At 36.6% G+C, this 27,768-nt stretch overlaps 1 protein-coding gene across 1 annotated transcript in view; it reads right to left on the bottom strand.

Annotated features, from left to right (window-relative positions):
- LOC100916963 (maestro heat-like repeat family member 5) overlaps nt 1–20,778 on the bottom strand; it is a 126,536-nt gene extending 105,758 nt beyond the window's left edge. The window contains exons 1-3 of the mRNA XM_023496533.2: nt 20,678–20,778; nt 10,141–10,253; nt 8,443–8,591 (exon numbers count right to left, since the gene is read on the bottom strand). Coding sequence (XP_023352301.2) covers nt 8,443–8,591; nt 10,141–10,253; nt 20,678–20,679 — 264 coding nt within the window. The 5' untranslated portion in view covers nt 20,680–20,778. The remainder of the gene's footprint in view (nt 1–8,442; nt 8,592–10,140; nt 10,254–20,677) is intronic.
- Nucleotides 20,779–27,768: the final 6,990 nt, after the last annotated feature.

A 27,768-nucleotide genomic window follows, 5' to 3' on the forward strand; every position in this document is an offset into this window, starting at 1 on the left:
AGGCACTTCAAACCTTATTCTCATAAGAATTGACTCAAAGAGGAAATAAAAAACATATTCATTCTGGGTATAGAAATCCATCTTACCCTGAAGGAGGAGAGGAAGGGCATACAAGAAAGGGGAAGGTGGTAAAAAAAAAAGAGAGAGGACATATTAGGGGAGAGAATGTGGTCAGTAGAAAAACACTTTTGAGGAGCGACAGGGTAAAAGGAGAAAATAAAGGGTAATAAATATAGTTAGCAATAGTCATTGTAAAAATACTTTTGAAGCAAGTTTCTCTGATAAACCCTATTTCAAAAATATAAAGGGAACTAGGTCAAATTTATAAAAAAAAAAAAAAGACCCATGTCCCAATTGATAAATGATCAAAGATATGATTTCTGCCCAAAGTGCTATAAATGCATGTATATGTTTTGACCTAACAATAACACTACTAGACATGAATACCAAAAGAGCTTTTAACAAAGAAAAAAGGACCTATATGTACCAAAAATATTTCTATCATTTCTCAGGGCAAAAAAATTGAAAATTGAGAGGATGCCTATCAATTGGGCAATGTCTGAATAAACTGTGATGTGTCATTGTGATGGAATATTATTGTTCTGTGAAAAATGATAAGCAGGATGCTCTTAGGGAAAAAAAACCTGGAAAGTCCTCCATGAATTCAGGTAAAGTGAAATGTACCATATACAAAGTAATAGCAATGTTCTGGGATGACCAGTTATAAATCTCTTTGCTATTCTCAGTAGTACAATCATCCATACCTACTCTGAAGGACTTATGATGAATAATCCTATCCATATCCAGAGAAGAAACTGGTTGTGTCTGAATACAGATTGAAGCATTAAAATAAACCAAAAGGCTCATTTCTCAGCTCCAGGCTTCTCTGGCTGTCCCCCATGCCTGAAATGTTTTTCCTACTCATTTCTGTCTCCTGGCTCCCCTGGCTTCTTTTAAGTTTCAGTTAAAATCACATTTTCCTTAGGAAGCTTTTCCCAACCTTTCTTAATTCTAATGTCTTCTGTCTTTTAATTATTTTCTATTTATCCTGTGTTTGCACATATTTCTTTGCTAGTTATCACCCTCTTTAGGCTATGAGCTCTTTCAGAGTAGGGACTTGTTTGTTTGTTTTGTTGTCATTTGTTTTTCTTCTTTTTACATTTACATAGTAGGTGTTTCATAAGTGTTTTCTGACTAAATGACTGCTGTTTGTGGTTTTCAAAGAGCACTAGTGATATCACAGGCTCTTGCATGAATTGAATTTGAGTGAGATAGAGTTGCCCAAAGTCATCAGTCTCACTCCAAAGTCATTAAAGTCAGTGGCAAGATGAAAGTCAGGGAAACTAGCAGGGCCTGGGATGCAGTGAATGACCTTGACATCTTCAATGTCTGACCAAGCTCTAAGCAACCCACAGCTCCTCGTGTTAGCTGCCTTCATGACCAACAACAAATTGTTCTTACTTTCTATCCTGCAGGTAGAAATCTTCACATGATTGGCTAGACATCTCCCCAATTCACTGAAGGGTTAGAGGCCTGTAAGTTATGTTCAACTTGGTTTATTCCATTTGGGTAGGCATTTTATCAGGGTGTGACTACTACCTATGTTACAGCTTCTTAGAACCACAAAGAGAGTTAAGTGGACACCAAAGGTGAATGAGCAACCCCAAAGAATGCCCAGCAATCTTCACATCAGAGGTACTAATAGTACTTGAACACATCCCATATGTATGTACAATAGTACTTTTCACTTAGAAAATAAGTTAAGGTCTACCAGGTGTTTTACATGTAATACTTCATTGGATTGTCACAAACCTCTGCAGAACAAGTAGCACAGATATTATTACTATTTCTTCCTTGCACATGGGAAAACTGAGACTCAGAAAGGTTCAGTGACCAGGGTCAGAGAGTTAAAAAATGTCAGAGTCAAGATTTGAACCCCCAGAAGATTGCTGAAAATGACCTTTCTATGTGAGCCAAGGAGGATGGACTGATTGTGAGCTGGCAGGAAGTATGCTGAAATGAAATAAGTAATGTCCTTTCTCAAAGGAAAGAGAAAAGTATAAAAAGAGGGAAAATAGGACAGAGGAAAATACATAGTTAATAATCATAATTGTGAATATAAATGGGATGAACTCTCCCTTGAAATGGTAGATAGCAAAGTGGATTAAAAACCAGAATCCTACAATATGTTGATCAAAAGAAACACATTTGGAGTAGAGGGATACATAGGGAAAAAAAGGTAAAAGGCTGTAGTCTGCTACAGACTTCACTGAAGTAAAAAAAAAAAAAGGCACAGGGATAGCAATCTGATCTCAGACAAAGAAAAAGCAAAAATATATCTAATTAAAAGTTATAAGGAAGAAAACTACATCTTTCTAAAAGATACCATAAACAATGAAGTAATATCAATATTAAACATATATGCACCAGGAAGTAAAGCACCTAAAATCCTAGATGATAAGTTAGGTGAGTTACAAGATGAAATAGATAGCAAAACTATACTAGTGGAGGATCTCAATCTCTCTCTCACAGAACTAGATAAATCTAACCACAAAATAAACAAGAAAAAAGTTAAGGGCATAAATAGAATTTTTTAAAAAATAGATATGATAGACTTCTGGAGAAAATTAAATAAGGATAGAAAGGAATATACTTTTTTTCTCAGCAGTCCATGGCACCTATGAAAAAGCGACCATGTTTTAGGGCATAAAAACCTCACAATCAAATGCAGAAATATCAAATACATTCTTTTCAGATCACAATGTGATAAAAATCACATGTAACAAAGGACTGTAAAAATACTAAAAATAAAATAGAGAAAGAAAAGATCAACAAATTAGACATACAACAAAAAAGCTAGAAAAAGAACAAAAATCCCCAATAAGATACAAAATTGGGAATTTTGAAAAACAAAGAAGAGATTAATAGAACTGAATGTAAGAAAACTATTGAACTAAGAACTGGTTTTATGGGGAAAAACAATAAAATTGATTAAAATTTTGCTTAATTTGTTTAGAAAAAAACAAATAATACCAAATTACTAGTATCTAATATAAAAAGGGTGAACTCACCACTAATGAAGAAAAATTAAAGCAATACTTAGGAGCTATTTTGTCCAATTGCATGCCTGTAAATCTGACAACCTAATTGAAATGAATAATTATTTACAAAAACATAAATTGATCAGATTAACAGAAGATGAAATAAAATACTTAAATGACCCCATTTTAGAAAAAGAAATTGAGTCAAAAGCTGAGTAATAAACTAAGAAAATGTGAAGACCACAGAAAAAATTTGACTTTAAAAAGTTACGTATGTTGACAAAGAAAATCAAAATACACACTCAGAAGAAGATAAAAAAGTTAAAGTTCCTACATCCAAAACCTCCAAGAAAATTAATAATTGGTCTTAGGCCATGGAAGAGCTCAAAGGAGATTTGGAAAATCAAGTAAGAAAGAGAAAAAATTAAAAAGAGAATTGAGAGTGGTCCAAAAGGAAATACAAAAAGCTAATGAGAAGGAATGACTTAATGAGGAATGACTTAAAAAGCAAAATTGACCAAATGGGAAAGAAAGTACAAAAATTTACTGGAGAAAGAATTCCTTAAAAATTAGAATTGAGAAAATGGAAACTAGTCACTTTACCAGAAATCAAGATATAATAAAGCAAAACCAAAAAAAGATGAAAAAATAGAATAGAACTTTCTCATTATGGCAGTTAAAATGAGTATATGTAGGCAGAGAGCACAGATGTGAGTTGAATATGAAGGGATATCTGAAAAAATAAAACTAAGAGGTGAGAGAGGAATGTACTAGAAGAAACAGAGAAGTAGAATGATATAAATTATCTGTATATTACATGAATATTATAACATATGCTATATATATATACATATATATAATATAAAAAAAGAGGAAAGAAAAAGCTTTTACAATAAAGGGAAAGGGGGAGGTGGAGAAAGTGAGTGAGTGAACCTTATTCTCATCAAACTTCGTTCAAAGAGGAAATAACATACACACTCAATATAGGTATAGTCCTCCATCAACTCAAGCGAAGTAAAAGGTACTGTATGCAAAGTAATAGCAATGGTGTGAGATGATCAGCTGTAAATGACTTTGCTATTCTTAGCAATACGATTTAAAAATACTCTGAAGGAATTATGATAAAAAAAATCCTATCCATACCCAGAGAAGGAACTGATTGTGTCTGAAGACAGATTGATGCATACTCTCTCTCTTCATCTTTTTTTTTACTTTATTTTTCTTGAGTGTTTTTAAGAGAGGACGATCTACATATTTTTTCACAGCATGACTTATGGAAATGTTTCGCTAATCACTTTCTTAATGAGGACTGGGGATGGAGATAAGAAAAAGAATCTGGAACTGAAAATTTTAAAAACAATTGTAAAAATTGCTTTAAATGTAATGAGAAAAATAAAAATATTTTAAAAGAAGAGAAAATTGAGCAAGCCATCAATAAACTAGCTAAGAAAAAAGCTCCAGGACCAGCTGGATTCACAAATGAATTCTCTATCCTAGAGAATCAACTAAAAATTACTTAAAACAATTAACAATTTTAGCAGTTTCAGGATATAAAATAAACTCATGTAAATAATCCACATTTCTATATATTTCCAACAAATTCTAACAGCAAGAGACAGAAAGGAAAATTCCATTTAGATTTTCTATATAAAATATTAGGGAGCCTACTTGCTAAGACAAAGCTAGGAACAATATGAACACAATTACAAAACACTTTTCATACGAAAAAGTCAGATCTAAACAACTGGAAAAATATCAATTGTTTATGAGTAGTTCAAGCTAATATAATTTAAAATGACAATTCTACCTAAATTAATTTATTTATCCAGTGCCATACCAATCAAAATGACAAAAAATTATTTTATAGAGCTATATAAAATAATAACATAATTCATCCAAAACAACAAAAGATCAAGAATATCAAGGAAATTAATTTTAAAATCCAAAGGAAGGTGGCCTAGCCATACCAGACTTAAAATTATATTATAAAGTGGTAGTCAGCAAAACCATTTGCTGACTAAAAACAGAGTGGTGGGTCAGTGGAATGGATTAGTTAGGTGTACAAGACATAATATGTCAATGACTATAATAATCTGCTGTTTAATAAACCCAAAGACTCCAGTTTCTAGGATAAGAACTTAATATTAGACGAAAACTGCTTCAAAAACTAGAAAACAATATGGCAGAAATTAGAAATAGACCAAAATCTTACACCTACCAAGATAAGGTTGAAATAGGTTCATGATTTAGACAGAAAAGGTGATACTAAGCAAATTAGAAGAAAAAATAATAGTTTAACTCAGATCTTTGAAGCAGGGAGAAATTTATAACTAAATCCTAAATAAGCAATAGAAAACATTATAAGAGGCAAAATGAATAATTTTGATTACATTAAATTTAAAAAATTTTGCACCAGAACTCAACATAGCATTCTCACTTTCTCTGTAGTTATTTGCTTGCATTTTTCCCTCAGTTTTTCTTTTTCTTCCTTCTTGATCTGATTTTCTTGTACAACCAGATAACTCTATAAATATGTATACACATATTGGATCTAACATGTATTTCAACATATTTAACATGTATTGGACTACCTGCCAGAGAGGGGAGAGGGTAAGGGGAAGAAAGGGAAATTTTGCAACAAAAGATTATTTAAGGGTCAATGTTGGAAAAATTATCCATGCATATGCTCTGTAAATAAAAAGCTTTAATAAAAAATTTTGTACCAACAAAACAAATACAGCCAAGATTAGAATGCAAAAAAAATTGAGAAATAATGTTGATGGCCAATATTTCTGATAAAGGCCTCAATTCTAAAATATATAGAGAACTGAGTCAATTGTATGATTAGAAATCATTCCCCAATTGATAAATGATCAAAGGATATGAAAAGGCAATTTTCAGACAAAGAAATTAAAGCCATCTATAGTCCTATTTAAAAAAAAAAAAACTATTGACTAGAGAAATGCAAATTAAAACAATTTTGAGGTACCACCTTATACCTTTCATACTGGCTAAGAGGATAGAAAAATAAATGATAAATATTGGAAGGGACTGAGAAAACTGGGACAGTAATGTATTGTTTGTGGGGTTGCAAAATGATTTAACCATTCTGGAGAACAATTTGGAACTAGACCCAAAGCACTATTAAACTGTGCATACTCCTTGATTCAGCAATACAACTATTGGAGCTGTATCCAAAAGAGATCATAAAAAGAGGAAAGGACCCATGTGTCAAAAATATTTATAGCATCTCTTTTTGTGGTGGTAAGAAATTGGAAATCGAGGGAATGTCCATCAATTGGAGAATGGCTGAACAACTTGCATATGAATGTGATGAAATGCTATTGTTCTATACAAAATGATGAACAAGCTAATCTCAGGAAAAACTGGAAAGATTTCTATGTACTGATACTGAGTGAAGTGAGCAGAACCAGGAGAATGTTGTACACAGTAACAGCATAGTGTGATGATCACTATGATAGACTTAGCTCTTCTCAGTAATACAGTGATCCAAGAGAATTGAAATAGATTTGTGTTTTAAAATGCCATCCACATCCAGAAACAGAATTGTAGATACTGAATGCAGATTGAAGCATACTTCTTTCATTTTTTTTCCTTCTCATGTTTTTTCCCTTTAGTTCTGATTTTCCTTTTATAATATGAGTGATATGGAAATATGTTTAATGTCATTGTACATGTATGACCTATATCATATCACTTGCTGTTTTGGAGTGGGGAGAAGAGATGAAAGGAGAAAAATCTGGAACTAAAAATCTAATAAAAGTGAATTTTGAAAACTGTCTATATATAATTGGAAAAAGTTAAAATACTATTAAATGGGAGGGCTTTTCTTCATTATCTCCTATCTCGTCTTCTTTAAGAGCTAAGGCCGATGGAACAAATAATCAAAGTGGGGGGAAGGTTGGATCATCTGAGATACTGAATTTTGTATCCAAATCTCATGACCACATTTAGTACTTGAAAGAACCTTAGAGATCATCTTGTCCAAACACTTTCATTTTTTAGATTAGGGAATTGAGGTCCAGAAATGGGAAAGACCTTTCACAAGGTCACACAACTGCCAAGACCTAGAACTCAAGGCTTCGAATTCCTAATTATAGACAAGTTTTAAAAGAATCAGTAGAAGGAAGGCAGGACCTAGGTTTCTTTTCTCTCCCCTTTGGCTAACTTTGCCCTAGAAATCTTCACTTTCCACAAAAAGTGCTCAAAATATATTTTTTAAAGTGCTGATTGAAGAAAGCCTGGAGAATCATGGAATTTTAAAAGAATTAGTTTTTTGATGGATTCTTGACATGATGCTGCTCTGTCAGGAAGGCAGCATGCCTTTTGGGGGAAAGCACTAGACAAATCTTGTTAATTTGTTAGGAGATCTTGGGAAAGTGATTTAATGTTTCTGTGATTCAATTTCCTCATCTGTAAGACAAGGGGGGGTTGTACTAATTGCTCTCTAAGGTCCTTTCCAATACAGAGACTATATAATCCAACTCCCTTATTTAGTCAGACTAAGCTAGTGATTGAATATGTGACAGAGCAATTTACATTTTCTGGACCTCCAATTCTTAATGAGTAAATATTATTTAGCAACCCATTTTTTCAAGAATTTTAAGGACTTCTGTTTTGAAAGATTGGGCCAGTTATACTTGACCCCAAAGGGCAACACTATGAACAGTGATGGAAATAACAGAGGCAGATTGTGCTCCGATGTAATAATATAAGTTATAACCAATGAAAACTTCTCAGAAGGTCTTTTGTTTTATAGCAAACCTCTCCCAGCCTCCAGAGATTCATCACAAGGCTCTCACACCCAAGCTTACTCTTCATAACTGGAAAGTTTTAGACAGAAGTGGAATACTTGTTATTAGGGATGTTATAAATCAGATTCAAGCTTTAAGTAAGAATTGAACAAGATGTTACCTGAGCTCTCAGCATCCGTAGCATTATAGGATTCTAGGGACAACAAGGTGGTACAGTAGATAAAGTACTGAATCTAGAGTCAGGAGAAACTGAATTCAAATCCCATTTCAGATACTAGCAATGTACCAGTCATTTAACCTCTAAATGCTCTAATTTCCTCACCTACAAAATAAGACTAATAAAAGCATCTATCTCCCAGACTTAAAGATGAAAGGAGATGATATTTGTAAAGCACTTTGTAAAGCTTAAAGAATTATATGTTATATAAATTAGCCATATCTAATATTCTGTGAAAGTGAAAATGTAGAGAAAAGCCATGACATAAAGCAGGAAAATTTGAGTGGAGGGGAAATGAGTCTGGGATTCATGAATATGCAAAAGATGAAGGTTCAGGGAAGGGAGGTTAAGGTGGGGGGAAAGCTGCCAAGAAGATTAGTCAAACCAAGCCAACCCACTTTTATCCTACCTCTAGATAGTTTGCTATGGAAGTCTGGATAGATTTCAGCACCACAGTCTTCTCAACAGGTGTCATTAACTGAATTTTCGAGACCAGTAACTGTTGCTGGGAGGGCTGAGCACCCATCATATTTTCAAAGGATGATTTGGTATCCAGTTCTGAAGCAAAAAGACAATTATAGTAGCAATTATAATAGTTCAAATAATTTAAAACTGAAGGAAGTCTTTGTGGAATGCTTAATTTATTCAATTTACAGAATAAAACATTAATGCCAAGGAGATAGATATAATTCACCCAAAGTCAGGCTTTTTACAAGTGTTAGATTCAGTTCTCAAACCCTGGTCTTCTGACTCCAAATTCATTACATTTCCCCACTATACTGTTATTACCCATCAATAATAATTATTAAGTAGATCCTATGTTCAAAGTTTTCACAAAATCCTACCCTGATGCCTTATCATGTTATGATGAAGACGACCTAGAAAGCTATTTTACTAGACACCAACTCTAGTTTGTATTGTACCATGCTGGTTCTACCTTGCTCGAAAAGCTTTGACAGTAGTCTCAGTTATAAACCATGTCCTTCTCCAAGGATTAACCTAATTATAAAAAGAGCTTTTCACTAGTAGGCTGGTCACCTAATGATGAAAATTTTTGATTATAAAAATTTATAAGACAATTTTAAATGGCTATTTAAAATAACCAACAGGTGTGTGCAGTTCCTTCACACTTTGTAGTGATTACGCCAAAATGGAAGAAAAAGCAACAGAAAGCAATAAGAATCACATTGGTCTTATCCTATCAAAAACTTCATTTGTCCATAGCCCAAAGGTAACATCTTTGATGATGAATGGCTGGATATACTGATGGAGAAATTGAATGTTATCAGTCTTACTCCTGCTATAAATGAAAAGAGAAGGAAAAAACAAAGAAGTGGCAGCTAAGTGGAAGAATGGCTCAGTAATTCCTTGAAGAGGCAAATAAAGGATTTGATGAGGTGAGTTACTGTACAGTGAAAAACTGTAAGAAATATTATTTCCTAAAACACATGGTAATGACATAATGTACTATTAATGACACATATTTGCAAAAATATCATCATGAAAATAATTGCAAGTTTATGCACTAACTTCTGCTCCTTGAGATGAAAGAGTGGAGAAATTCTGCAAAGAATTTAAAACACTCCAAATCAAGTCAACATCACTGATACTTGAAAACTTCAATGCAAAAGATAGAGAAAGTGAGGGTGAGGGTGAGAAGAAATATATGGGGAAGTTGTTGCCATTCTTGTTGCTATTAATTCTTCATTTTTGAAGAGCAATGGGATCATGGGGTAATGTCTTGGCTTGCCTGTGAATTATATTTAAGTGAAATAGAGTTGCACAAAATTATCAGCCTCACTTTCTCTTCTAGGGTCATCAATTCCAGTGGCAGAACTCCACTGCAGCTAGCGATAGTTCCATGTGCAGTGGATTACTGTAGCATCTCAGATGCTTGACCAGGTTCTAAGCACTCCATAGTACCTGCTTCAGAGCCTTCATAGTACTTCACAGTGCCTATTAGAATAAAAATCTCCCTGGGAGAGAATTTCACAACAAAGCATCATCAGCCAAGAATTGGCAAGCATGGCATTTTCGATATTATAACCCTTCAAATATTTGAAAGGATCAGCACACATTCAGATACAGACACAAACACATTTCTTACCATAGTCTTCAATTTCGATCTCCTGCTGTTTCTCCTGCTGTTTCTCCTGCTCTGTGTCTGAGATGGGAGAGAGGCGACTGGACCTCCAGAAAGGGAACTTCCAGAAGTGAAACCTCCAACAAGAATGAGATGGTTGTGGAACTTCACTATATGCTGCCAACATTATTGAAAGGCATTTTTGTTTGTTTGTTTGTTTACTTTCCCTGTTGGCTAACAGACAGGGGACCGAGGAATGGCTGGTGCAATATAACATGAGGAACAACAGATTCAGAAATTATGCTTCTATCTGAATAAAAAGATCATCTACCATTTATTATTTGGACTTTGACCAAGTAATTTAATTACTCAAGGATTTTTTGGTGCAAGCTCTGATATTGACAAAGCCCTCAATTATAACCCATAGAGAGGATGGAGGAAAAAAGAGGAAGATGCAATCTCTATGCCGGGAGGTTCATAGCATCCTATTTTGAGTTAGAAGTTCAGCTCCCCTGTTTTATGGATAAGGATGCTGATAAGAGACTTAAAGTCATATGGATGTTAAGTAAATAGCAAAAGCAAATTTCAAATCCACATGCACTGATTTTAAATGCAGTGGTCTTCCCACTACACTATATTATCTCATAACCCACAAGAAGAATAAGTCTGACAGAAAAAGCAGTCTCCCACCTCCCCATCTTAGGTAAAAGAAGGGGAATCCTCCCTCAAATAACCAAGCATCATTAATTTAGACTAATGAAGAAAATAGGCTGTAATCAATGGAAAGCCTAAATTTCACATTGTTCTAGAAAAATGTGATTTTTATTCATTCTTAATTCAAATGGGGCTGTATCAAAGACTTATGCTGTCTCTGCCTCAAATCTCTCCCTAGTCCAATTCAGCCTCCATTGAGTTGTAGTGCTGATTTTTCTAAATGATAAGTCTAACACTGCTAGCTATCATCCTTTATCTCATCTTCTGTTTGTGGCTAAAATCTGTGAAAAAGCTGACTAAAATGGGAATGTTCATTTACTCAACTTTCACTCTATTCTTCACCCTCTAAAGTCTATCTCAACTCAACCTCATTTTCCACCTGAAACAGCTCTTTCCAAAGTGACCAATACTTTCTTAATTGTGAGATTTAATGATTTTTATTTAATCCTCATCCTTCCCCTATTCTCTCAATCACTCTATTCTCAACAAATCAAATCAACAAGCATTTATTAAAATTTATTATCTGTCAGGCACTGTGCTTAGCACTAGGATTGTAAATAGAAAGAAAGAGAAAGATATACTTCCTTCCAAGAGCTTACATTTGAATGAGGGAAGACAATGCATAAAAGGGAGCTTAAGATGGAGAAAGAGGAAAGAGGATACCCCACAGAACTATGGTGAAGAACTCTGAAGAGTCAGGTGGGGAGCAGAGAAGGATTAAAGAAGTTATAAGTAGATGGCTTAGTCAGTACTTTAAAATGGAAGCCACAGATAGGAACAAGAAGCTAAAGGAGAGAAGGAATCTTCTCCTACATACTGATTCTTCTCTAGATTTTCATTATTTTCTGCATTTTTTTTTGCTTTTTTCCGGGTATTTTTATGCTTTCTCCTAGTTCTTCTCCTACTTGTCTGATTTCCTCCTTGTCCTCCTTTCCTGGATTTTCTTCTAGAACATGCTCACTTATTGCCCCTGATTCTCTTCTCTTCTCCCTCTATATGATTTCATTTGGTAATCTCATCAACTTCCATGAACTCAATGATCGCTTCTATGAAGATGATTCTAAGATCTATTTATTTAACTTTAATCTCATTTTTGGACCCCCAATCTAGCAATTCCAGCTAGACATTGGACAGTTTGGATGTCCCATAGGCATCTCCAACTCAGTATACCCTAAACAGAGCTCACCATCTTTCCTTATTATGATAGAGGTTGCCACCATCCTCTTCATGATCTCAACTTCAATTCATCATCATCTTCTCACTTGCACTCACATCATCGATCCAATATATCACCATTGTCAAGCCTTATCATTTTTATCTTCACAATACTTCTTATAAAGATCCCTTCTCTCTACTCACATGACCACCACCCTGGGGAAGCACCTTATTTCATGATGTTCTGACGTAGTGTTCTGGTGGGTCCACCTGCTTCAAGTCTGTCCCTAGTCCAGTCCATCTTCCACTCAGTGGCCAAAATGCAGGACTGACCATGACTCCTTCCATCTCCTCCCTTCAGAATCTTCAGTATCAAATATAAAATCTTTTGTTTAGCCTTGAAAGCCCTTTACCTACTTTTCCAGGTTTCTTACACTTACTCCCTTTATCACTCAATGGTCCAGCTATGATGACTTCTTTGCTGTTCCTCTCATAAATTACCCCAACACCCTGTAATTGTGTATTTTTCCTTGTCTATCATTCACGACTAGAATGTTTTCTCTCTTTGTAAATGGCTTCCTTGGATTCCTTCAAGACTCATTTCAAACCCTACCTTCTGCAATACACCTTACCCAGTTTTCTACCACTTACATCTTCACTTCCACACAAGGACTTACCTATGGGATTATTTTTCAACTTCTCTCTGTGTGTCTCTGTCTCTCTCTGTGTCTCTATCTCTCCATGTCTCTGCCTCTGTCTCTGTGTCTCTATCTGTCTGTCTGTCTTTCTTTCTTTCTTTCTCACTCTCTCTCCCCTTCTCTCCTCTTCCCTCTACACACAGATATATATGTATAATTGCTTATTTCTCCCATTAAAATGTGAGTTTCTTGAAGGCAGGGACCATTTAAAAAAATCTTTCTTTATAACCCCAGAATTTATATAGTTCCGGGAACATAATAAGCATATAAAATAACTACTGATTGACTGACCATTTAAATGTCATCATCTATTCTATGAGCTCCTGTGATTTTAAACTCTAAGAACAAATATATAAACTGTTTGGCATTCATATTTTTTTCATGATCTCACTTCCTACTTGTCCAGCCTTCTTATGCCTTACTTCTCTTATTCTATAACCCAATTACACTGGCTTTCTTGCAGTTCCTCAGGGGTCTCCATGCCTTTGCACCTGCCTGTCTCTTGTGGAATGTTTTTCCTCATCACTTCTTTTTTTTTCCTGGCTTCTTCTTGACTCCTCTTGAATCTAACTTTCTCCAGGAGGCTTTCTCTAGTTTTCTTTGTTAACATCTTCTATTTCAGAATACTTTCTTCTGTTTTATGAATAACTTATGTGTAGCTAGCTATTTACACATTACTTCCCCCAATGGAAGGTATACTCCTTGAAGGTAGGAATTATGGTTTTTGGGTTTTTTCCTCCCTTTGCCCTTCTTTGTGTCCTTGATATTTAGTAAAATGCCTAGCACACAGTAAATGATTAAGAAATGATTTTTGACTATCTGACTGACTCATTGACTTGCCTCATTATAGTGTTTTGATAAGATTCAGTATTAAAACTACAGACTGACAGGGCATAACCTCTGGCAGGACCAACCAAGCTTGAAAAAAAGGCTGCCAATATGGGGGCCAATGATAAACTGTATGGCTGCTCTTAAAAGAACAGACTTAGTAAGTGTGAGAAAGGCTCAGCAGCTTTGAGTGGGCGACCAGGTAACAGGATTTTTTGTTTTTTGGATTTTTTCCCCAGAAATAGTTCTTAAAGAAGATCTACTAAGAAGGAGAGCAACAATTCTCTAAAGATGAATTGTATGGCATACTAATGTCCTTTGGGTTTCACTAAGTATAAAAAAACCTCCTGTCAAGTCTGACCATTTTCTACTCAACTGCTCCTGTCTCCAAACCATTTCTCCAGAGACCATGTGCAGAAGCAATAAGCCCCTCAACTCTGAAGCCCTGGGGTCACTTATCTTCTACTTCACTTCACTCATTTTCCAACATGCTACTATGCACTTACCACCCTTCCTTTCTATCTCTTGTTCTGAGAATGATAAGCAAATGAGCATTATTACTGCTACTCTTTAGGTGTAGTCTCCCCTGAGAGAATATAAGTTCCTTGAGAGTAAACACTTATATTTATCTTAATGCTAAATATAGTGCTTTAAGTAAATACTTAGCAATTTTTTTTCATTCATCCAGATCCTAAGACTTCTATTCCCATAGTCCTGACTCCCTAATTGTAGTGTGCTGTCTACTCTTTCAGGCTTGGTCTTAGAAAGGTTCTGGCCAATGATCCAGAAAAGGTAAAGACATAAGAAGGTAAGCTATTGAGGTAAGGAAAAGAGAAATGGATGGACTCTAAGACTCATGAAATGGACTTGAAAACGTGAATACTTGGAAACCCTTCTTGGTTGTTTTCTTTGTTTAAATATGTAGAGTACGGTGATTGCTAGTGGCAATAAGTTTTATGCAAAGAGCAGAAGCATAAAGTAGAGGCAAAGTGATCTGTTAATAGGAGTCTCCCTCAAGGATCATAAATACTTAGGTTACATAACGACCATAGCACAAATAAGGGCAACAGGGTGTTCCACAAGGTCCTATGGAGCTTGACCTAATAATTAAACAAGATTCATTTGCAACTAACACATTTCTTGTTGGTATTTTAAATAGGTGCTGCTAAAGTGTTTTAGGGGCCATCTGTTCTATCTAGTAAGTTAAAATGCACTTCACCCCCCTACAATCTGGATTCCCACTAGTATTTTGTTCAGCAATCCATATGTCACAGAGTGCAAAGAATTCTTCAATATTCGGTCTTTCCCACCTATGAATTTGCACAAACTCCTCATTAGTAGGCCCTGAATTGGTGAGGTGTGTTCATGTACAAGGATACAAAGAAAAAGAGATATAACTACATGAAAGAAAAAAAATTAACTATAGCTATAAAACAGGTGGGGCAGTTTGGGAGAATCATTGAAGAAGTCTAAGAAGGCTTCCTGGAGGAGGTAAGATGAAGCATGATTAGTCCTGGAGTCAGAGGATGGTCTAGGAGTCCCAATTCTTTCACTTCTCTGCTGTGTGACTGAGTGAGCCTGAATGCCATCTTCTATTGGGGTGTGGAGAAGACTGACTTATATAATACAGAAGGACCCGAGTTCACAGCCCACCTGGGGCACCTTGTTTGGACAACACAAGACCCTTACTCCCCTCATTCTTCAGACTCCTCATCTGTAGGATGACAGGACTTGACTAGATAGCTGTTGAGATCTAAATTTGACTCTTTGAGATTTTCTATTTGGTGAATCCATGATTCTAAATAAACACCATGACAGGGTTTAGACAAGAGGAAATGCTTGTCGTTCAGTTATTTTTCAGTTTTGTCTGTCTTTGTGACCCGACTCAAGGTTTTCTTGGCAAAGGTTTGCCATCTCCTTCACCAGATCACTTTACAGATAAGGAAACTGAGGCAAATGGAATTAAGTGACATGGCCAGGATCACAAAGCTAGGAAGTCTCCGAGGCTGGATTTGAACTCAGGAAGATGAGCTTTCCAGATCTGTGCCCTACAGTGCCACCTAGCTGCCCCAAATAGAAGTGCAGTGGGTGACAAACTGAGGGACCTCATTCCTTTCCAAGCTGCCCTTCAAGCTTCCTCCACCTCACTCCAGAACTAGGATTCATGCTCCTCCCAGAACCTCCAGCTAAGGAGGTCTCATTCCTCTTCTGACTCAAGAATTCTACCCCTGCTATACACTCGCTGCCCCATCTCGCAGCCCCTTCCCACTTTTTCTGCTCCTTTTTCTGTGTTGTTTCACCCTTAAAAATACAAATTCCTAGATGTTTAAAATATAAACTCTAGCAACTATCTTTTTTTTTTCCTATTTGTTTTTCTATTCCCAATACTTAGCCTGGCACATAGAGAGTAAGCACTTAATAAATGCTTTGTTAACTGTCCGACTGACCTCTGAGATCCTTCCAGATGTATGGAAATGGAATCCTAAAAAGAATGCTGGATTTGGGGTCAGAGGACCTGGATTCCCAGGTCCTAGGTCTGCGACTTACTATTTCTCTCACCTTAAGCAAACTGTTTAATCTTCCCAGAGATTTCAGATACTTGTCTGTAAAAGATATGAGAATAATAGAGTTCTGAGATCCCTTCCAGACCTATGAGCCCAGTTCTGAGGCTCTTTGACTTTGGATTTGGTTCAAGAGTCAATAGAAAATAGCTAAGTTTCTGAGAACAAAAAGACAATGATCCAGAGGAGTTCTTGAGGAAAGTACAATTGACTTCTCTGGGGAGAATGAAATAGTGACTAGGATTTGAAGTTGGGAGACTCTCAAGGATTAATTAAAAAAAAAGTACAAACTTGTGTCACAAATGCAATACTCTTGGGTCATCCCCATAGTTCAAAAATTAATGCAAGTCTCATCTCTTCCATGAAATCTTTCATTATGATCTTAACTCAAACTGATTTCTCTGCCCTCTGAATTCCACATTACTTATTGACTAGGCCATCCATTTTGCTACTTAACTAGAGTCAGAAAACAGAATCATAGAATCTCAGAACTGAGAGAGAGATGTCATCCAGTTTACTTTGTACATGAATAGGAATTCCCTGTATCACACTGTTTACAAATGACCATTCATAAAATGCCAGTGACAACAAACTGTCCCTGAGTAGACAAGTCCTTTTCTAGATAGCACCAAACTAGATAGCAAATAGAAATTTCATTTATGCTTTTGTTTTGTTTTAAATAAAACTAAAATATCATTCTGCAAATTCTATTGAAGACTCAAGCCAAAATTTGCCTTCAAATTTGAAAGTGACCACCAAGGCAAAATGAAATCTGAAACAAAGATGCACTTAATAACACTGATGCCAAATGGAGAAGAAGCCTTTAGCAGAATACATAATAGTTGTTTTCAAATGTCTAAAGGGTTGTCATGTGTAAAAAGGATTAAAATTATTCTTTACCTGAAGTCATTAAGTGAAAAAAATCCACTATTTCTCAAGGCAGCTCATTTTCTTTTAAAACAGCTCTATAACATTAGGATGTTTTTCCATAAATCAAGCCAAATATGCTACTTTGCAATTTCCCCCATTCTCCCTTTGAACATTTCCTCTACTTGTGCTCTTTGAATCCAGAAGATGAAATCAAATCTCTCTTTTCCACGTGATAGCCCTTTGAAAACTTAAAAACAACTATATGATGTTCTCTCCAACTCTTCTCTCTTCTAATATTCTCAATTCCTTTAAATGACCATCCTAGAGCATGGTCTCAAGATCATTTATCATCTTGATTGTGATCTGGGTGCTCTTCAGTGTATCAGTAATCTTTGTAAATACTGCTCAGATCTGATCTGATGTTATTTGTCTGGGTCATGGTGACAAGTCCAATTTCTTTCTTTCTGATCTTGGATTTAAACTCTGGTTCTCCTTGTTCTGACTTTGCCTGTCCAAGGATTATTTTCCTTGGCAGAGAAAACAGAAATAAACTAAGAGCTAAGTAGATTTGCCTTCTCAGCAGTGCATTAACTTTTTCCTGACTTGGAGAGTTTTTCCTTCTTGGAAGTTTGGAACTCAACCAAACAACCAAGGACCCACTACTCTTATATCTTTAACATTATTTGCCAGCTCCAGCTCACACTTAGCACTCTTGTTTCCACTCTTAGTTGACAGTGCCACTCAAATGCTATTATTCTGCCCAGGTCTTTTTAAAAAGTAAATTGGTCTCTGAGTTCTCTGTGAATCCACATTGATTTTGTCAGCCAGTTCCCACCTCTCCTCGTCAGAACTGAATTGACTAAGTCTTTAGAATTCTTCCCTTGAAAATTTTCCATTCCCTTGGCATTATTTCTCTAAATCAACATTTCTTAACCTTTGTTTTTATTATGGACTCCTTTGGAAGTATGATAAAGCCTATGGATTCCTTCAGTAGATCTTTGTACGGGCATCAATTTGCATTGCACTTATTAGATATTTAATAAATCTTTATTTCATTCAATTAAAATGGCTTCAGTCCTCTCCCTCATTATCCATAATCTCTGGATACTCTCCAGTTTTTCTATGCTCTTCTTAAAATGTGGTTTCCAGAGCTCAACACAACAGTCGAGGATTATGGATGTGGAGTATTATATATGGAGTCAGACATAGTTGTGTTGGTTGATTTTGCATAACTGATTCAGTTTGTGACAAAGCACCATTCACTTCAGGGAGTAAGAATATTTTAGAAATTGACAATGATTTTTTAAAAGTTTTCAACTTCTTAAACTTTTTAAAAGGTTTTCCATAAAATAAAAAGTTTTAAGAAGATAAAGAAGAAAATAGTATTCTAGATAAAGTCTGACTCGATTTTCATCCCTTCATTCTGGGTACCATTCATCCATTACAGCAGTCAAAATCTGAGCTTGTAGCACTGTTACCCCAGATCCTTTTCACCTACAGCATTGTCTTGCCTCATCAGTGTCATCTATACTTGTACAGTTACTGACTTTCTGAAATCTAGTAGAAGACTTGATATTTATCCCTATTAAATTTAATCCTACTAGATCCAGCTCATCTTTCCAACTCATTTAGCTCTTTGGGGATTCTAATTTTCACCCAAGGTGATAACTAGTCCTCTCTGTTTTTTGTCATCTGCAAGCAATCTATGCCTTCATGCAAGTCATAGTCAATTAGCCCATAATTATTAAGTGCCTATTATAAACCATATAGTGTGTTAGATATGTGGGATACAAATACAATGAATGAAACAATCCCAACTTGCAAACTTTACTGCAAGGATAAATTCCTAGGACATTCCACTAAAAACTTCCAACTAGAATCAAGGATTTGTGATACAGGTTTGTGAAAATTTATCATTCAGTCTGACATAATAATAATTCATATTTATATAAGGCTTTCAGGTTTATATAGTATTTCTCCTAAAACAACCTTTCCCTTGTAGTATAGTCTCCATTTAACAGATGAGAAAACTGAAGCCTAGAGAGGTAATGGCCTTTTAGTAACAGAACTGGGATGAAAAGCCAAGTCCATTGATTTTTAAGTCTATTGTGTTTTTTGTTATTATGGTTAGTTATTGTTTTGTTTTTGGGTTTGTTTTTTTTTAATACCATACTGCCTCTGCTCCCTTTTTACACATCCATCAACTCTACTCTTCCCAATTTCTTCCAGATCCCAAGTCTCATTAGGACAAACAATTTTTCTTTAAAAAAAAGAATGAACAAGGCAAGAGACATATTAACACCTCTCAGAAACTCTCCCAGTACACAATAAAAGAACACTGAAAATTGAAGAGTTTGGGGAAAGTAAATGGCTGTCAGAAGCATTTTGTTTCCAGATTAAGTACTTGTGAATTTGTCAGTTTTAGAGGATCCCTAAAATGTATTTCTCTCAGACAGGAACTATCTCAAACTATTCTCCAAATATTTTACATGTGTCATCTTATCTCTCATATTATTACACTATATGCTGATTTAGGGTAGAACTATATTTTTCTCTTTACCATTTCAGCAGGGTATAAGGATAGGCACTAAATAAATAAACTCATTCCCTATGCCTAGAATGTTCTTCCCATCTAATCTCTGCATGCTGAAATTTAAGTTAGCTTAAGATAGGAAAAAGCAAAGTCTTGACATACTAACAAATTAAGATCATGCTGAGTTCCATCACCCCAAAACACAGCTCTGCTGAATTTGGAATCAAGCAAGACCTGAGTCTTAAATACTGGCTCACACTTACTAACTATATGACGCTCAATCCTTTGAATCTGTTTCCTCATTCATAAAATGGAGATAATAAAACTTTAGCTACTTAAAAGCACCTTAGAATGCTAGGTAAATGTAAATAATAATAATTATTATTATTATTATTTCAAGATCCAGATCAAGTATCAATTCTCCTCGACAAACCTTTCCCTGATTCCCTCAATCCAAAGAAATGCCGTTATTTTCAGAATTCTCATAATTCTTTGTATCTCTCTTATATACTGTCCCTTTTTATTACAGTTAGGAGAGTCCATGTCTTATGCATTAAAGCAGTGAAAGGAAAAAAGTTTGCTTTTCTCCTCTTTATATCCCTAGTATCTGGGACAAGGCCTTGTACATACTAGAATCTCAATAAACGAGGCCTTAGTGGAATTAAATGTAACTGAAGTGACAGGAAAACTTAAAAAAAGAAAAATAAAAGGTTTCATCGGTGACCATGGGACTTGGGGACACCGGCCTTTCAATTATTCAGGCTCTCTGGTACCCACTCACCAAAGTTGCCTCTCTACCCAGGGGCAATATCCTACCAATTTATAAAACTACTTTTGATTTTTAAAAGTAACAATGTAAAGGCCTGAAGAAAAATAAATGTTTCAGACCAGTTTTACCAGGTCTAAAGAAGGCAGACCCAAGACCTTGAGGCAGGCAGGGAGGAATCATTTTCCCTTCTTTGCTTCTAAGTCCTGAAGAACTACTAAGAAACCTTAAGGAGAATTTAAATTAGAATTAGGGTCCCAGATGGAGGACAGGGCCTAAATAAAGGCCTGTTTTACCTCAGGCTGTGGTAAGAAAGAACAGTGCTGCTTGGAGCCCCGCCCCCTTCCCAATAGAAGATGACATTTCCTTCAAAAAATCCCCAGATATACCAACAAGACAAAACCATTATTTTCTCCCTCCCCCTTACAGCACATACATTTTCTCTCCAGGTGAGCTCACACAGGCCTTTTTCTTTTCTGTTGTTTGAAAGCCATGAAAAATCCTGAGAACAATATGGAATTTTAAAAAAAGAGGAGCGTTTAGAACCTGAGGAGAATTTAACCACCAGAGAATTTAGAACCTGAGGAGAATTTAGGCTCTGAGGAGAATTTAAACTGAGGAGAATTTACTAGGAAAATTTACCCTCCGAAGAGAATTTAGACTGAGGAAAATTTACTCTGAGGAGAATTTACTCCGAGGAAAATTGATTCTGAGAATTTAGATCCTTAGGAGAATTTATTCTGAGGAGAATTTTCCCTGAGATGAATTTAGACTCTGAGGAAAATAGATTTTGAGAATTTACCCTGTGAGGAGAATTTACACCCTGAAAAGCATGTCCCAAAAGATAGAGGGTTGAAGCCCTCCTCAAAAATACTCCCTCCCCAAACCCAGAAAGAGATTCCTGAGGTCTCTACAGTTTCCTGAAGCTAAGAAGAGGATGTTCTCCCTGCTCACAGTGGAAGGCCCAGTTCCTAGCTATGGGGAAACTCCAGCCCCTTTGAGCCCTCTCTGCCTTGAAGGGACAAAATGTCTCTAAGAGAACTCTTTCCTGGCAGTTTTTGGCTGGGGATAGGGGACTTTCCATCCTCGGGGTCCTCTGGACTCCTGAGTCAGGGTCCCAATAAGGCTGGGGCCTGTCTATGTGAGAGCCTTTGGTGGTCTCAAGCCTGTTGGATGCCCCTCACCTAAGCAAAGGCATCAGGGAGTCAGACAGAGAGAACCAACTGACTGCTCCTTCTCCTACTGTTAACGGGGAGACAAGGCCCACAGGGGGCCAGCAACTGGTCATTCCCACTTGCTCCTCAGGCTGTTGGCTCAATGTCACAGCCTGAATCTAGACACTGACTTTAACCTTGAGGAGGATTGAGGGGAAGCTTTTCCTGCCAGCCTTTCCTATCTTATAAAAGCATTTCCCCTTTTTCTCAAGACTCTTCCCAAAATAACCTTTTGAAACTAGGTGTCCCCACCTCACCCCTCCCTCTGAATTAAGTTAGGCCTTGGCCCAAGGCTAGGAAGGAACACAGCAAGAGGCAGGCCACACAGAAGGTTGTCTATTTGCAGGGGGAGTGTGTGGGAGAAGGCTATTGGGGTTCCAGGACATCCTCAGGAACTGAAAGACTGCCAGGGTCAGCCTCTTATGCAATCCTTCTTTATGGAAATCCTGAGGGACATTCAACTCCAAGGTGCTCTGTAACAGGCTTTTATTTAAATGTTTGAGTTCTCCCCAAACCACTTCTAGGCCTTCAAAGACATTCCCCCCTTCAGTCTTGACATACTAACAAATTAAGGTCATGCTGAGTTCCATCACCCCAAAACACAGCTCTGCTCTCTCAGATCCCAAATTCCCTTTGAAGAGCAAGTTTATAAAAATCTCATTACCTGGGGCAGCTAGATGGGGTACACTGAATAGAGCAATGGTCCTGGAGTCAAAGGGCCCAGAGTTCAAATCTGACCTCAGACACTTAGCTGTATGAGACAATTGTCTCCTTATTAAAAATAAAAATCTCATTCCCTGTCCCCCTGGCCTTCAAATACTTGATTTCCCAGAGGAGACACCTTCTGTCAACCCACCTCTGGAAACACATTCCCCCTAGCCTAAAATCCTTCCCAAGGAAGAGAGAATTCTTTTCTCAAGGGAAGGAGGAGGAGGAGGAGGATTTGGTCCCCTGGTCTCCATAGCAACCAATACTGGGATAGCTGTAGGCCACAGGATGGATTCCTCTATCCATGCTTCCTATACATCTCCAGGGCTCCCCAGGAGGGATATATCAATGTTTGATAAACAGGAGAATGAGGTACTGAGACATAGTCAAGTCTATTTCTTCCTTCTTTTTCATGATACCCTGGTTCCTTGATCAGACAACTTATCCTTTTATCCTTGCTACAAGCTGATGAAGTCCAGCCCCTGTTCTAGCCAAGCAGAAACTCACTTAGCATAAGGACATGAGGACTAAAATTGAAAGAAACTTGGAGTCTGAAGCTAATCCCCCATTGAACAGATTGAGAAACTGAGGCTCAGAGAAAGCTGAAACTTGCCTGAGGTAATGCAGGGAGTTTGGAGCATCCTGGTCTTTTAAGAATCCATTGTCCCATCTACATGCGGGAGAGAGGACTGTGGGAATTGAGTATGGATCACAACATAGCATTTTCACTTAGTTTTCTTTCTCATTTTTTTCCTTTTTGATCCGATTTTTCCTGTGCAGCACTATAGTTGTAGAAATATATGTAGAAATATTGTACATGCTTAACATATATTGGATTACTTGTCATCTAGGGGAAGAGATTGGGGGAAAGGGGAGTAATTTGGAACACAAGGTTTTGCAAGGGTCAGTGTTGAAAAATTACTCATGAATATATCTTGAAAATAAAAAGCTTTAAAAAAATTTAAAAAACAAAAAATGCTAATAAAAATAAAATAAAATTAATGCTGAAAAAACAAAGACTCCATTGTCCCATTTTTTTTGTTGTTGTTGTTGTAATGGTGGTTGTTTTCCTCATTGTACCATACTGACTCAATCAGATCAATCAAAAGTATGGATTAAGTTCCCAAACTGTGCAAGGCATTGTGCAAGGTGCTGGGGAAAAAGAAAGAAAGGAATGGAGAAAAAGGAAAGGAGAGGAGGGGAGAGGAGAGGAGAGAAGAGGAGATGGGAGAGGAGAAAAGAGGAGATGGGAGAGGAAAAGAGGGAGAGAAGAGAAGAGAGGAAAAAAGAGGTGGAAAATGAAATAATCTTTGCCCTCAAGAATCTTACATTCTATACAAATCTAATACTTTGGAGAGGAGATTGCATCAAATGCATCAAATACTCCTAACTACCCTAGTGAAGTCATGAGACTGTATTATGGTCAAATGTTTCAGGAGAACAGCCCCACTGGGGATTGAATCTCCACCGGCCTTCAGCTGAGGTAATTTGCAGTGTCGTACGTACTTTCATTCTGAAGCATTTCCTCCAGATTCCCACCTTAAAGCATCCCAGGTCAGCTCTGAACCAGCTGCCTTCTGAAGGAGATTTTGCAAATGGATGTGTCAAAAATACCAAGCCTACAACCTTTTCTACTGAGTCCCTGGCTGCAGACAAAAGGCTTAAGGAGTGTGCAGGGCAGGGAAATGTGGAGGTAGAAGAAGCTGCCTCCATTCCAGCTGTGAGTTCTATGAATATCAACAGAAAAAGGAAAATCCTTTGGAGGAAAAGAGAGGAAGATGAAGGAAGGGAAATTGCTTTAAAAGACAGGTGCAGAGGGCAGAGATGAGAAGAAGGCTTCCAGTGGATTGTGGGGATCCTCCATGAAGGTCTTGTGGGATGACTCAAACAAGAATTATACAGAATAAGAAAGCATGGATGGTTTGAGATCTGCACACCGGCAGAGAGTGGGCGTACATCAGTGAAATCCCAAGTACACTGAAGTATAATTCTTCAGTTGTGTATGATTCCTTACAGATTTCAAAGTGCTTTCAAATCCATTATCTAATTTGAGTCTCACAACAGCCTTGTCAGACAAGCAATCAAAGAATTATTTAGCCATGTTTGAGAGCTGTGGAAACCGAACTACAAGGGGCTAAGAAATGTACCCAATGTCACAAAGCTAATTAGTAGCTGAACAAAGACTAATGGTATCTCTGGGTCTCTCCTTTCTCCTAAACTCATTCTTTATTTTCTATTTTAGAAACATAGAAATGGGAATTTGCAGAGAGCTTGGCTGGCTCTCCTAAAACAAGCTTCTCCTCCATACTTGCTTGACAAATAGTCACTCAACCACCCCTAGAGAATGTGAGATGTAGCTGTGCTTCTGTATGTTCTGACTGCAGCTGGTACTTTTTATATTATGTCTGAGACCAGCCTCCCTGTCACTTGGCCCTAGTTCTGTCCTCTGGAACCATACTTATTCCTGCAGGGCTCTTTTCCATGACCACTTTTATTATATTGGAAGAAATTGATCATGCTTCTCTATTTCTGATATTTTTCTATTTATCTCTAAACAAAATATCTATAGTTTCTTCAATCAACCCTAACATGTAAAATGATGGGGTAGATATCAAACTGGACTAACTCATAGGGTTGTTGTAAAGAAATAATTGTATAAACCCTTTGCAATAAGATAGACTATATAATTGTGAGTTATACTTTATTGGCTTAGTATGATCAAGTCATATAACTTTTTTAAGCTTTAGTTTCCTCATCTGTAAAAAAGGAATAATAATCTTTTTCTTATCTACTGTACAGAATAAGTATTAAAGGAGTGTTTTGTAAATTGTAAATGCTTTTATTTTTTTATGTTGATTTCATCATGTGAGCATCTTCTCTACCAATGCAAATTGGAGCACCTTTAAAATTTTTCTCCACTTACAATTATTGTCCATATTTACCTAGAAATTCTTCACTGAAATTTCTTAAATATGGCAGTCTTCTTGATATTTTAGATTTCTGAACATCAGAATACTCCACTCAGATTATTTTTTCTCAATTTCATGCCTCATCACATGACAAGCCTGCAGTCATATGTGATTTTTTCTGGTCTTTTAATTCCTAGATATTGTATTTCATGTGGATGTGAGCTGACCTTAGTAGCATGTGGAAACTTATCCTTCTCATTATCCTTTGGGCTATTTGTAATTGTATATTTTCAGAAACTGTTGGCTTTCATAATTTAAAATATCACTGAAGAAATATTGAGACAACTCATGCATCAGTAGGACCTTTGCTCCTGCCATTATAGACCAAGACCACCCTGGGGGTTTGACTCAATAGAGAGCTCTTTGTCTCAGTTTTATCCCTATTCAGGGTCTCCTCTGATAACATCAGAATTTGGTTCATGTCTTTCTAACATGGAAAGTTGCCTATGGCATTTAGGCTAACAAGAACTTGTTGCATAAAGCTCAGCTTCTTAAACTGTGGTTCACAACCTTATATGGGGTCTCATAACTGAATGTGGTGGTTGCAAAATTATGATTTATTAACAATAAATGTTTGATTTGTATGTCTATTTTATATATCTGTATACCTTGAATTGCATAACAATTTCTCAGATAAAAAGGGGTCACAAGTGAAAAAATTTTAAGAATCCCTGACATAGAGAACAGGTTGTTTGACCCAACAAAAACACAGAACACGTACTGGGATCTCTTAAAAATCAGGAGAACCTTTTTCTGAGAGTATTACACCATCTTCCCTTCTATCAGATCCTGCTTTCTCACTGCATATACATAACCCATGAGTTGATGATATTAGCAAAGGGATAGGTCTAGGTTGCCCTTTGGTACAGGCAATGTCCTACTGTGCCAATCCCTCTCCCACTTTGGGCTCCATCAGATGCTGTGACTTTGCAGGTCTCTCTTTAGATGTGAGACTGAGAGTCTCTGGCTACTCTCCTACTTTCTCTCTGATGTCCAAAATCTTTTTGTGGTTTCTTTTCGAGGAATCCATTCTTCTTCTGTGTCTCCCTTTGATGTCTGCCCCTAAGTTCATGTGGCTCCCTGTAGAAACCAAAAATATGTACAGGCTTCTGTCTACCCCTAGGCATGTAACCCAGGTTGTCTATACCTATGTCTACATTTCTCTCTTAGGCTCTAAATCTACCTCAGGGGGATGTATCTGGGTCTTTTTTCTTTGCCTTCCTGTACATTTTCTGTTTCTGTTCTATGTAAGGTCCTATGTCCTCTTAAGAAGCACTTCAACTGTGTGACCTAGATCATAATGTGGGCAGCTAGGGGACACACTGCAGGACCTGGAGTCAGAAACAGTCCTCTTCCTGAGTTCAAATCCAGCCTCAAATGTGTACCAGCTGGGTGACATTGGGTAAGTCACTTAATCCTGCTTGCCTCAGGTTCCTGGGGAAGGAAATGGCAAACCACTCTAGTATCTCTGCTAAGAAAACCTCAAATGGGGACAACTGAATAATAACAGATCATAATGTAATTTCAATTCTGTGAGCCTCATTAATGCTAGAGGATGTGGGAGAAGAATTAGCACTTTGTTAGGTGAACGAGATAGTCCAAATATTAGTATCCCCTTATAGTTCTATAATTCCTGGTGTGAACAATATCTCTACCATTACATATTCATAAATTACTTTTCATTTTTAGTCTCAGAGAATCACATGAAGTACTGAGAGTTCTTCTGACTAGCCATAATCACACAAGTAATGTAGGATTTTAACCTTCAAGATGCCTAAATCTAAGCCTCTGACCACTATGTCCACTCCTGTGATCACAAAAAATCTGTCTGATGAACCTTCTGGTCACATTTTTCTCTACTGAGCCACATTTTTCTTTGAAATCAATAAACAACAAATGCAGTGAGATTTTATATTCCCTATGCATCTCAGGCAGTTATGTGACTATAATAAAAATGTGGTTTGCTTTGGAAAATCATTTACAAAAATCTGTCTCTTCTTATGCTTTCCTTGATAATGCCTCAATTTGTGTATAGGCCCAAACTGGTGCAGCAAGTGTAACATAAACATTAAAACTCTACATAAAGAAAATTAATTAATATTAAATTTCTTCTTTGCTAGTGATAAAAGCACCTCCTAATTTTGCATTTGTGAGTTATGCTTATCTTCACTTCATTATCATTCTAATAAATTGTTAACCTAGCACACATTGTTAATAATCCATCAATATAGATTAACAAATGAATGTGGAGATGTGATAGCCTTGATCCAACTACTTGAGGATATTTGGGTTTTGCCTATAGCTTTGTCACTGACCAGCTTGGATAGTGTACCTTCCTTTCTAAATTGATAGGATTGGAAAAGATCATAAAATCTTAGTTATAGCATGGAAAAAGTGCCTCATAAATCATCTAATTCAATTCTTTTATTCTATGGAATGAAATCCACAAGGTCACAGAGGTATTAAGAAAAAAGTCCAAGATCTGAATACAAACTTCGTTAACCTATAGACAGTGTTGTTTTGACCCTGCCCAGTTTCCTCCTAATTTGTCTTCAAAAACTAACAATGATCATTACCATTATCCACAAACAATTAATAACCACTAAATATGTGCCATTTTGTCGTTCACTTGTTTT

The sequence above is a fragment of the Sarcophilus harrisii genome, chromosome 1 (genome assembly GCF_902635505.1).
Source record: "Sarcophilus harrisii chromosome 1, mSarHar1.11, whole genome shotgun sequence".
Lineage (NCBI taxonomy): Eukaryota > Metazoa > Chordata > Mammalia > Dasyuromorphia > Dasyuridae > Sarcophilus > Sarcophilus harrisii.